The sequence below is a fragment of the Telmatherina bonti genome, assembly GCF_933228915.1.
Source record: "Telmatherina bonti genome assembly, chromosome: 21".
In the NCBI taxonomy this organism is placed as follows: domain Eukaryota; kingdom Metazoa; phylum Chordata; class Actinopteri; order Atheriniformes; family Telmatherinidae; genus Telmatherina; species Telmatherina bonti.
Window position 1 is genome coordinate 13,565,005 of NC_136630.1, and position 13,291 is coordinate 13,578,295.

The window sequence follows — 13,291 nt, forward strand, 5'->3', positions numbered from 1 at the left end:
GTGGTTGCTTCTGTGTGATGTGTGTATTGGGAGAGCAAGCAATGGATCACTAGACAGAAAAAGAAGATACATCAATAACAGCTGCATACATCCGAGGTGAGGAGATAAGCATTTGGTTCTCTCCCTCTCTGCTTTTCTGCCTGTCCTCCCACCCCCCTTACCACCCCCACCCCCCTACCCCCCTTCTGTCCCCCACCCCTCCACCCCACCTCTCCCCCTCCTCTATCTGTATTTTTAACCCTTTGCTGCTCCAGAACCCTGGTTCCAGATTTTTTTTTTTCAATTATTTGTATGGATTACCTTCTTGTCTGACCACAAACCTGTATCCTCTTCTTCTGCTAATGCTGCTAATGGCTGTTAGCGCTGTGTGAAGTTTCTTGTATTTTTTTTTCTTCTTTTAACAGCTTATCCCTGTTTTGGTTTTTTTTTTTTTTTTTTTTCCTCCTCTCGTTGTCTCTGGGGTATTTGTTGCTTGAGTGCAAAGAAGCCGGTGGCAAGTACAGCAGGAGCCCATTAGCAGGGACTCCATCTGTGATTGGTTTTGCCTGTGAAACGGAGAGAGCAGCCATGAATAATTGATGTGTATTGTGCAGTCAGTCACTGGACACGCAGGGAGAGAGGAGAGGAAAACGGAGAGAAGCTGCTGCCCTGAGACACCGGGGGAAACAAGGAGGAAGAGGCAGGAAGGAGGAGGGGGGGGGGGAAATGTCATAAGGAAGAAAGAAAGAAAAGGTGGGAGGGATGGAGAGAGACAAGAGAAGGAGCTTTAAAATAGCTGCTGGCTTCAGTAGTGCAGAGATTAGGCTGCCCCGCATCGCCTTTGTTCTGCTGTTGCAAATTCGTGCTCAAAATGTTTCTTGACACATGAGCTGCCTTTGTTGTGTTTAGTGAAGACTGAGAAATAAGCAGGGACATTGCTGGAGTTAGGGTGGTTGAAATGCGGGTGGCATTTTAGACATGGAGAGGAGACTGAGGAGGAGTCTGCCACAGTGAATAGGACAAGGCTGCAAGGCAGTGAGCTGTCAAAAAGGAGGAGACAACAGATAAATAGTACTTTGAAGGAGGGAGGAGGAGGGGGTTTTCATTGACAAGATTCCTGCTGCTGTTTCTCCTAAAAGGAACTTAACTTTATTTTACCCCTGGGGGGGGGGGCAGATGGAGGGTTAATTCCTGCTTTGGTGGGCGCAGGCAGACAGCAACCCAACCACGTATTAAACTAACGGAATGTGGTTTGACAGAATGACGAGCGCCTCGCAGCTCCCCGCCTGATGGAGGTGCAACAGCTGACTGCTGCATTTGACCCACTTACAGCTCACACAGAAGGGGTCAAAATGGCCTTGATTATCTCTCAGAGTTGCTCTGACCTACTTGAGGCGGTATTTTCCACGAGACTCTAGGCAGTTTATCACACCCACTCCCTTCGGTGCCACACAGCGAAAGCAGCCGGGTAGTGTGCAGACACGTGCACAGATTTCCCCACTTTCCACAGCATTCAGATTAGCTTTTTCTAAGCTCATCTTAACTGAATAAAGCATAGCAAGAAGTTTTGATTCAAGTTTTGTAAATGCTTGAGCGTGTTCTTCATTAGGCGAAATGATAATTAAGTCGACTGCAGAAAAATGTTGGTGTTATTCGCATAGTTGGTACAATTACTCATGAAGCAGGATGTTGAGATGTTTGCATATTCTTCGCCAAGGAGGCTAGACTCCTAGTTTGAGCAATTATTCAAATAATCTCTTTCCTTCTACAAATACCAACATGCTAAGACAGGAGGTTTTTGCAACATGCAGTGTTAGTGAAGATTTGTCATGCTAGCTGTGCAGTACTCCCCTTCTCCAATTATTCGTTGTTTTTGGTTTGTCAGCTTCAATAAATCTCTTGTTCTCTGCATTGGACATTTTTCCCCTCAAAGTTGTGAAATTGCTCTAACCTTTTCTTTTGATGTTTCCCAGTGAAGTCCCAAAATGAAATAACAACATGTAGGAACATGCCGATCTCTGATGTACTCGCACTTTTCTGGGTCTCTTTGTGTGGGTTACTTAAATGTAATCACAAGGTGTAGTTTGTCTACACCTCTTATGTTGTGGTCATTTGGTTAAACACAAAAAGAGGATTTGATTTAGCTTGTGTTCAGAATCATAACTTAGATCGATAGATAGATAGATAGATAGATAGATAGATAGATAGATAGATAGACTGTCTGTTACTGTACAGCAGGTAGATGAGAAAATGGGTCAAGTAGGTAAGAGAAACGCCCGAATAGAACCTGGGAGCGACTGCTGGGTGAATTGAACATTGCACCAGCAGAAGCATTCAGCAACACCAAAACCAGTTAGTTTCCCAGTCTTTCCACCTGGTGTTTTTGCTCCTGAAGTGCAGCATATCTTTGATGGTTTGTAACTGTACTGCAACATTCACAATTTAGGATGAAATCCTTGAAAAATAAGAACTCATGTCAGCATCCTTTACACTGTAAAAAAAACACAGGATCAGTTATTTCAGGTAATTAGTATTTTAAGAATAAAAAAAAAATGCACTCAAGGTTTTAATTTAGTGGATGTTTGTTTGCAACCGGTTCAGAGACGAGTAGCCAACACAATAAATAATGTTGTTGGATAATGTTTAAACTTCACATAAAAAGAAGCTTCAAGTAATCTGTTTATTTATATGCCTCTACACAGCTGAATCACTGGAACTTCATTCATCTTTCACTACACATCCCTGCTGTTATACTCTGCAGTCACAAATATTTATATGCCACTTAATTTAACCTCATTAATTGTGTAGATAAAGAGCTTTTTGTACAGTGAAGATTAGGCTCATTAGTTTGTGGATAAATCGTAACAATTAAATTCTGAATATAATCATGGTAAAAAGTAACTCATAAAGAAAATTTGGAACTGATTTTTAGTGTTGATAAGAGGAGTGACATAATGTGAAGGGCAAAATTATAAATAATTTTCAAATGTTCCACTTTTCAGTGAGTCTCAATGAAAACCTGGTTCAGTTTTAACCAGGGTCACCAAATGTATTTGTGTTTAAAAGGAGGTGCAAGTCCAAATCAAATCATATGCTGAGCATACCTATGCATCCAAAAGACATGTTGAGTTAGATGAATAGGTCTCTTTTGTAATTGAGACTGCATTGCTCATTGGCATTGCCTGTATAAATGAAGGTAAAATAAATGGATAATGTGCCTCCTACATGAAGCAGCTGCTGCAGGAGGTGTCGCACCGACTTGGGTACTGGCTGTGTTAGAAGTCTGCAAATCAGCTGTATTCAACTAGTTATCATCGTCAGAGGCCTGACATCTTGCCCTCACATTGGACTGTTTTGACAATCTGTTGTGACATCAGACGTGCTTTTTATTTGGTTGCTCAGACAGTCAACACAGCACCGGATGTAACAACTGTCAAGGCTAAGAAGAGGTGAAATGTGTTGTTTTGCATCTGGTGTGATACACACCAGTAGTTCTTATTTAAATTCCCTGCTCTTGATCCAGCGCATCATCCGTTGGTGTTTTGTTTCTTTATTTCTTTGGTTATTATAACCCTGCGTGTTAAGAGATACAAACAGTCAGAGTAGTTTGATACATTTGTAAGGAAAGAAGCATAAGGGAGAATGTGATACACTGCGAATTTAATTATTTCCAAAAACAGAATCGACGAAGTTGTTGTGAGAATCCTGAATAAACCAAACATTGTTTTCAAAAGTCTACTTACTAAAAGGCCAAGAAATGTTCTCTATCAAAGTAATCTCAATTTGGATCAAGTTTTAATTTCATTATTCACACTTGGCACAAGTGTTTATCACGAAGGAGCTTTCCCTACAGATCCTTGAGCTGTTGCACATATGGATGTCTCTAATGAGCCTAGAGGGGTCCAGATCCCAGTTCCTCCACTGTCTGTTTTCACAGTATTTCTAAAGAGGCTTTGACCCCAGGCCCACTGTGAAAAGGTCACAGGTGAATCAGCCACCAGCATACACAGCAGCGGCACAACCGGTCCTGCCCAGCACCCTGAGGTGGGCACTACCCCGGGCACATCTGCTCTCTGCCTAATTAGTATCATGGCAGACAGGGGCTTGAGGCTGGGCTTTTGTTAATAGCAGCCTGTTGCTTAGAGAAACAGTCTGGCTCCTGTAAATCGCGTCTTTGCTCATCTGATAATCTGAAGATGTAGAACCTTTTAAAACACTTTGTGCTGGATCTAGTAAGATCCAAATTTGCCAGTAGTAATTTGCGTGTGCAATCTAGAATTTTGCGTATTGGGCTAAACCACAGTTTGTGTGTGATTTACTACGAGTGATTGGGTTTATGGGTGGCAGGTGCTCCAAATTTAAGTAATGTGTTTTGTAGTTTGATGATGAGTTTGAAGAAAAAGTGAAGCCCTACAGTAGAGAAATCCATCCTAAGTTCCTCCAACAGCTCCAAAATGGCAACACTAGATAAGCTTGCAGTTGTGCACAATTACACACACAGGCAGTTTGCACCTCCTTTTAAAACATGCAATTTCTATCAGCAAAATTACTCGCAGGTTTGAAAGATCACTTTGGAGGTGCAAAATTAATTTATTTACATTCTCTCTTCCCAGCACAAGCAAAATAGTTTGTAAACATCCCATGTTGCATATTCATTGCAGCAGACATTCTAACTGAATGCAGACACACTATTTTACACCCGTTTGTTTGTGTTTTTTTTTTTTTTAAAACAGCAAATCATATGTGAAACTTTCCTACTGTTTCTTGTTTTGAATAGTTTTTCACTTATTTGATCAGTACTTGTTTTTCTTAGAAATTTTACATGTGCTTCAAACTAAATTTGTGTTTCAGTTATGCTATCAGTGTGTGCAGTTTTTCTGCTTGGGTTATATGTTGCATTGCAACACGTGGATGAGTTGGTTTTTGACTTCATGGAAGTAGTTTGTTTCCCGACAAGATCACATATAAAACAAGATAGAACAAAACCTACTCACTAAAACAGTTAACTGCAACAGAATTTGTATATAATGTTTAGGAAAAGGCAGTAAAAGACAAAAGCTATGAAACTGAACCTCACACACATTAACCCACAGGATTTTAGGCTTCTGACAGAATGATGAAGGTTTGGAAGCAGTTTGCTCCCAATCAGCTTAAAGTAGCAGAAACAGGCATACATTAAAACACTCAAGATTGCAGGTTGGTTGTTGAAATGTTTGGCTTTAACACACGAGGAATTAAGCCTCAGCAGGGGGTAGGAAACACTACTGAGTTCCACCTTTTTTGCCTTAACAGAAACACAGAATGGCATGGCCTGATTTTATTGGAGATATTTGCTGCATGTCTCAGGAGAGATGGTTCTGTGTAACCATGACCGAAAACTGACTGTTCCATTGATGAGATCTGCATAAATCTGCTGAGATCGTGGCATACATTGTACAGAGCTCCAGCCACCATTCAGTTAGGAATAAAAGGATTCCTTTAAAGGGTCGCTGTAATAATCTGCCTCTAAACTCAGATCAGATTCTATTTGAAGATAAATGTCTTATCTTTAACATGATTAATTCTGATTCAGGATTCAAGCTTTTTCATGTGTATAGATATGGAATTGCATCACAAAGAGCTTGGCTAGATATATTCATTACTATCTGAATGTTAATACGCTAGCATGGGTGGTAAATCTAAACATCTCAGGAACTACATATCTGTGGTATTTTCTTCTGCTGCTTGCCTCTACATGGCCACCTATGCTTGTGGCCTCAGTAAAACCTTTTTGGTGCTAATCCAACCGCCCCCTTCTTCTCCTCGATGGATGAACATGGCACGACATTGTGGCCATGTGGCCAGCAGGAGGCTGTATTTAAGCCGGGGCTGCTCTGAAATGGGCCATAAAACCCAGCCAGCAAGTCTGGCTCCCCATGAGGCAACAGGCCTAAGCACTCATTGACAAGACTCCAGTATCACTGACTTCCCAGAGAGAGCAGCAGAGGGAATAATGCAGGAAAGAAAGCAGCAGAAAAAGATTAGGTGCAGACAGTCTGGCTGTTGAAAAGTGTGAGCACTAATGGTTTCAATCCATTGCTAAACTTTCACTCTGATGCTAAATAACAGCCATAATATTCTCTTGGTTACACCTCATAAAGCAAAATGTCACAATCTGAGCCATGATTTTAAATTCTTGTAGACTAATAAGGTTGATAAACGGTTTGTGATCACTTCCATTTAATGTCTGGAAGGGTAACACGTTTAAGGCTTTGCGCTTGTGAGTTAGGTTGGTTGTCTGGATGTGGATGAACAAGCAACACAGGTTGTTGCAACTGTAACCCATTCTCCTCCCTGCATGGCATGATGGACATGTCGCTTCCATTCCATCATCAAATGGGCATCATTGAATAATTTGTGGCATCTGTGTGAAGACAAAGAGATGTTTGATGGCAGCCAGGCAGGCCTCGGTGACTTTGCAGTGATGACGTGCTTGTCAGCCACAAATGATTTACGATCCTGACAGTACTTTGTGCAGGATAACCTGCCACTGACTGGACCTTCATAAGCAACTATTTATTGTGATGTTTTTCATATGTCAAAAAGGAAGTCCTGAAATTCTGGGAAACCCACATGAGGCACATAAGTGAGGAATTATTTGGCTAATATTGTTTGTTTTGCGCTGCCTGTTAAGTGCTTTCAGTAACCAAGGATACTGGGGCTCCCTAGACTCTCTCTTATTTTAATTGACTTTGGCCTGCAGGAAGCTTGTGTCCATTCAGACCTTTCTGGGCAGAGACAGAGAAAGAGGGAGTGAGGGAGGGAAGGAAGAACAGAATGTGAATAGAGCCCCTCAGAAACTGAAGAGCACAGCCCACTAGAGCTGTTCTTATTAGTTTGCTCATACTCTTTGTTCTCCTTTCAGCCCTTCTGGCTAAATGTCTTCCAACAAGCCGTTTGGGGGTCATGATTCTTGACGAGGGGTTCACAGCAAAAACTTGAAAGTCATTGTTACAGTTAGAGTGCGGAATAAGTGAGGAAGATGTGATGGCGAGGTGTGCATGGCTGTTGGTGACCAAGCCATGTGGGATTATGTCAGGTGGGAGTCCAAGGTTGACAAGGGAGCAGGTGTCTATGAAATACAGAGCAGTGGAGAGGGGGGGAGGACGGGGGGTGGATGAGGATCATAAGAGCTTTTGGCATCTGCCTTACCTGCTGCCTCCCCTGCCATGTTCTGCCAGTAAACGGAGAGAAAAGACGGAGGCAGAGAAGAAAAAAGACAAAGAGGCGAGGAAAGCGTTTTGGAGGAGGCAGCATGTGTTGAGTTGGTCTTTATACTGGGAGCCATTCATGTCATGTTTTTATATTGGTGCTATGGTCCCCATTCATTGTGGTTGGGCTGGTTGGGTTTTATTTGATTATTGCCTTCTTGTCAAACTCCAGCAAATACTGTTCAACATACCGGTGAAAGACTGGATTTCTAATACTGTTCCAGAGGGGATCTCTGGAACAGTAAACAGATGTTTATCTGTTATCACCCAGTGTATATCAAAGTAAATCTTTTAACACCCATTTATTTTCTTTGAGTGACAGCGGATAGGCTATTATTCCACTTCATGGTAGGCAGAAGGTTTTCTTTGACTTTGGTAAGCAAAAGTAACTGTACATCTTGGGGAGAGTGTCTAGATTGTTTTCCATCTAATGTAACTCACTAGAGCGTCCTATTTGTGTTGGCCGTGTTCGAACCAAGTTTTAGTTTTACTGCATATATATATGTATACCTATGCATATATATTTAACCAAAGGGTCCCAGAAGAGTAAACCAGTATTTAATCAGTGCAGTTTATCTCTTTGCTTGCTGCCTGTATCTGTGCTGGAAGGTGGGAATGGGTGGGAACATTATCATTGGACAGAGCATTGAACAACTGTCAGGGATGTGGTCCATGTCATTTGTCATATCTCCCCGGGGCTTTATGATAACACCCGAAGCTGCAGTCCCAGCTACTGAACCACCCATCTAGTTGCAGCAGATGCGTCCACCACCATCCTCCATGGTTGACCATCAGGCTGGGCAGCTGAGCACCAGAATATCAATACGCCTCAGACTCAGTCGGGCCCATGAGACTATATGCCAGGCAAACGGGATCTCTTTCCTCATGGAGACTCATCGCCGCTGGGGGGAGGGGGGGGACACACCACAGTAAACATGGCAAAAAGGTGCTCAGTGGCACTAAACGCCAGTTTGATTCACTCCAGATTGTACCTGAGATGATTATCTGTAGTTTTGGCTCTTCTCAGGAGGGGGAGAGATAAGTCTATTGAAGGGGCCGTCTGTGGGAGGCGAGAAAAAAGTGAAACAGTAATCCTTTTGTGTTCATCATCTGCACTGTCTTGAGAGTTGTTTGAGTGTGGGAGGAGGAGACTGCGAGGAGTAACGGGTTGGCTGCTCCTCCTCTGTCATGTGAAACCTGAGGTTTATCCTCTGAGTCAATGACAGTGCATCTGCTTTAAATAGGCTAGTTCTCAGTGGAGGTGGCAATTTTGTGTGGTGATAAGTCTTTTATCTAATAGTGGGATAGAAAAACTCGTCTTTAAGTGATGCGGCCGGCGCTTCCTTCACTTGTTATTTGAGTTTTTTCCCTTTTAATCTCAGATAGTCAGTCGATGTATTGACATTTCTCTGCTATGCTTGTTTCTGTCCTGCGGCTGTTGATGTCAGCCTCGGTGTGAAACAAGAATGCCGTTGCCTTAGCCAGACGGCCTCACGGTGGCACAGCGAGGGGATAAATTGCAGAGACATGTTTATCAACATGAAGGAGTGCAAGTTACCCCTTGTTGGAAGAGAATAATGGGTCCTAATTGAGCTGTAACATGCTGGCTGGTTGCCAGGCCCTTGAATTGAAAACTCTCTCCATCAGGAGGGGGTCTTAAGAGAGGGAGGCTGCTGTTAAAACACTGCAGGACATTTTAACTTAGACGTGGAACTCATAAACCTATTAGCCACGCTTGGATCCGGTTGTCTTTAATTGAAAGTAACTTCCAAATCTGTGCATTCACCTGCAAGTGTGATGTTTTCCGTTGTAGTGCACCTGAGCAGCCTTTTCTGTCAGCCAAAGCACAGCCGTGTTAAAGTCGGATCAATTCTCTGGAGAAGCAGCCTGTCTCCGGGCACCTGCCTCGCCGAGAACAGGGGGGAGGAAAGGGGGAAAAGGGGAGAAGAGAGAAAGAGAGGGAGCAGGAGCGGGTGGGAAGGAGGAAAAACCCAGCTGCCTGTGTGCCTGAGCCCCATGCTGCTTTTAAAGGAGTGGGAGGGAGGGGAAGGGAGAAGCAGGGAGACTGCTGGCACCATCTGTACATGTCTTTTGTATTCCAGCCCTCATCTTTACACAGAGCGAGGCTGGTGTGCTCAGTGTTCAAATGAAAAGATAGGAGGTGCCTTTTGGGGTGCAGTGCTCTTGTGTGTGTTGATGCAGAAATTCAGCGTTGTCCTCAAAATTCCCCACACTCAGAGGACATCTTGCGTCCTATTTATTTGTGTGTGTGTGTGTGTGTGTGTGTGTGTGTGTGTGTGTGTGTGTGTGTGTGTGTGTGTGTGTGTGTGTGTGCGCGTGTGTGTGTGTGGGTGTGTGTGTGTATGCGCGTGTTGTTGAAAGGCAGCGCAGAGCCGTTGCGTGTGCGTGTCAGTAAGCATGTACTCTGTTTGCAAGCAGCCATGTGTTGCCAGATCTCTGGGTTTCCATGTTTTTGATGGCAGTCAGAAGCTTTTGTTTGTTCCTCCCTCCTATCAGCCCCATTAGCCTGGTGTCTCCTCTGTCACTGACGCACTCAACCTTTATCAGTGTGTGCGTTTGTGTGTGTGTGTGTGTAATATGTACAAGGCAGCCCATCCTTCCATGTGGCAGCAGGCTGGATATACCCATGAGGACAGCTTGAACTGTGTAGTTACAATAATGTTTTTTTTTTTTATTTGTTTTGTTTTGTTTTTGGGAGGGGTATGTGTTGTGTGCCAACCAAAGCTAAAATCACCAGGCAACATGTCTCACCTTCCCACCCACCCCACAAGTTCCCTGCTCAGCTTGGAAGTGCTGTGAATCATAAGAGGAGGTGACTGCCCTCCTCTTTGATTGAATCCACACTCGCTTTCTCCTCTGACGCCATAGACACAGGCTACAAGGAAACACAGGAAGTGAGAGGGAAAGAAAAGGGAAAAGTGAGTCTTTTGTCGCTGGCACAGTACAAACACATGCACTGCAGATGAAAAGCACATGATTTGATCAAACATGCTCTGTGTTGGCTGTCTAACCAAGCGGTAGGTAGGTGTAAAGAAGACGACTGGAGTCCATCTGCAGGCTGTGAGTGAACCCTAGTGGCCATGAACAGCGACAACATGCTGAATTTCAGCATGAAGGTGACTGTCGTAGGAAATAATCCACAACGAGAACAAGGTGTCCCAGGAAGAGAATCGGCGGAAAAACTAAAAACTGCGTTTTGAAATCTTGTTTAAAGCATACATATAAACGTAAAGTAGGATTAAGGTAAGGGAACATTATAGCAAACCAACTGTGCACCTGCATGTTTACAAAAGGTGTATGAACTGTACAAATGACAAAAACTTGAAGCTTGTGGGGTTTTTTTCCTTTTACTATTTTTTGGAGTAGTTTCTGAAAGGAAAAAAGTGTGCTTGGCTGGCAAAAAAAGAAAGAAAAACAGTGATGCATGTTGACGTAACCAAGCTTGGATGTGTTTTTACAACAAGCTTTTAGTAGAAACAAACTCACGGGGGCGTGGTATAAAAAGCAAAACAAAAACAAAAACATCATTGGGCACACGCGCTTCACCGATTAAACGCCAGATTCACAATGACATAAAATTAATCAAACTAACTACATTGTCTTAAGACATCGGATTTAGTCTCTATTAACATGTTCATACTTTAAATGTGTAAATTATTAAGTTATCTATTATCATTTGAGTGTGGATAGGTAAGCTTATTCAAATTTGATCAACAAAATAATGAAAAAGTTAAAACAAACTTGTATATCAAGCACAAACACTGAATTGTGTTAGTACAGCTAAAACTATGCTAAAAGTTTGATTGACTACTTACCACACTGGGCTCCACAGCATTTTATCAGCCCGAGTGGCGAAGCTTCAACATCTCCAGGATTAGTTTTTTGTTCTGTTTCTTAAGAGAGTTTGTACTGTCCAGGTTGGAGTTAAAGCCACACTACTGAAGTCGGGCAGATCTTTACACTTTGATTTCCCCAACCAAGACCAATTGACCATCCATCTTGCATCCTGTCTCTTCTCTGAGCTTTCTCCAACTAGTAAAAGTCAGTCCATTTATTTTTTGTCTGATCCCCGGCTCTGTATAAATATGGCACTGCATCCATTGCTTTTTAGTTGTGTTATTTGATAACATTTCACCAAAAGAAGTGGCTGTAATAAACCTGCATAGTTGATGTGGAGCAACTGTTAATTGTTCAGATAATAATAACCTACATGAACCTTGGTCTTTGCTGTTTATGGACATGTTGCACATTTACTTGTATACACTAGCTTCTAAGTCAGACCATTGCTTTCAGTTAGAAACTTTCTGCTCCTGTGTTCTCAACCTTCCTCCTCCCAGATAATTTTTCTACGTTTTTTTGAGTGCTTAACATGAAGAGACATTACCCCATTGACAGTCCTCACATTTTTCGAACAACACTGATATACTGGCTTCCTTTCTCTGTTTTTTCCAGCTCTTCTGTCCTCGTGGTGTGAGGAACTGGGACGCCTCCTCCTCCTCCGTCACCAGAAGAACAGGCAGAACGAGCCTCCGGGAAAAGTGCCCATGCAGCCCCCCATAAGTTCAATGAAGCCCGGCCTCTCACACGGGTCAGTGTTCACACTGCTGTGCGTTTTGGCTTGTATGAGGTGTGTTTATGTGTGTTGAGGTTGTGTAACAAGACATAGCAAGTCACTGGGGGAAGCCCTTCCTCTCCTCTTCCCTGACCTCCTTATGGGGCGTCGGCTGGACATACTGCCAGAAAGAAAACTTGCAGCTCAGTAAAAAGTGGCATACAGTGTCTGGAATTCTATCTGATTATCCAAACCATGAAATGTTTGTTTGCATATGAATGAAGAAATGAACATTTACATGCAGGACAGCTCGTTGTTCCTTCATATCATGTTTGTCCCTCCCCTGCAGAGATGGATCTTTTCCATACGACTCTGTTCCCTGGCAACAAAACACCAATCAGCCTCCAGGTTCGGTGTCCGTGGTGACCACCGTCTGGGGGGTGACCAACACTTCCCAGAGCCAGGTGAGATGCCACACTGATCTTATGAGTAAAGGTTTACCTGAGTTGGCTGAAACAAAGATGATTTTAAAAAGTGCCAGGAACAATACCTTGGTCTGCACCAGAGACTAGTGCTTGTGTTTGTGGATAGATATTCTCATTGAATCCTCTCTGATTGTAATGGTTTATGACTTTAACAGGTGTTGGGAAATCCTATGGCCAACAACAACAATCCCATGAACCCTGGGGGTAACCCTATGGGCTCGGGAATGTCTGGTAACAATCCAGGCATGAACTCTCCTCAGTTCCCCGGTCCACAACAGCAGTTTCCCAACAAAGGCAACTCAAACCAGGGCTACATGCAGCAGGGAGTGTACGGGCGGCCCAACTACCCTGGAGGAGGAGGTTTTGGTGGAAAGTAAGTGAACTGTGAACATGTTGACAGGTGTCATTGCATTTCTTGAAATCTCTTTAAATATCAGCGCCTCGCTCCGAAATAGTGCCGTTCAGTCATTTCTTTTGTCGCTTGTTATCAAAGTTACCCTGGAGGGCCAAATGCTGGACCTGGTGGGATGGGCATCCCCCCACACTCTCGTCCACCTTCGGATTTCACCCAGCCGGCTGCTGCTGCTGCAGCCGCTGCAGTCGCTGCCGCTGCTGCCACTGCAACTGCCACCGCCACGGCAACCGTAGCAGCCCTGCAGGAAACCCAAAACAAGGACATGAACCAATACGGACCGGTAGGAGGAAACACACACTTGTTAGTGAGATGGAACTGTGCATATCACACACTTATTATTAGTCACTCTGATAATTGTTGCCTTTTGGTACTTTCTTTCAGTAATTACAAAAGTATTACTAAAGAGCAGATAGGAATGAATTAAGGCTCACTGGGGAAAATAAATGCTATTTTTAAGCGTAAAGAGACAAAGGAATAACAAATGCAGTGAAAGCAGGGTTTTTTTCTTGCTTTTTTTTCTATCCAATAGAAACCTGACCACACTGACAGTCATGTCTGAGTTGGTTGACTGAGCCTATTTTGTTTTACA

General features: G+C 43.3%; 1 protein-coding gene across 4 annotated transcripts in view; it reads left to right on the forward strand.

Moving 5' to 3' along the window:
* Nucleotides 1–13,291, forward strand: part of LOC306771241 (zinc finger MIZ domain-containing protein 1-like) — a 117,794-nt gene that overhangs the window by 95,947 nt on the left and 8,556 nt on the right. For all 4 annotated transcript variants that reach the window (XM_079260361.1, XM_079260362.1, XM_079260363.1 and 1 more), the window contains exons 6-9: nt 11,703–11,838; nt 12,152–12,266; nt 12,443–12,660; nt 12,781–12,982. In XM_079260361.1, the coding sequence (XP_079116487.1) occupies nt 11,703–11,838; nt 12,152–12,266; nt 12,443–12,660; nt 12,781–12,982 (671 nt within the window). The remainder of the gene's footprint in view (nt 1–11,702; nt 11,839–12,151; nt 12,267–12,442; nt 12,661–12,780; nt 12,983–13,291) is intronic.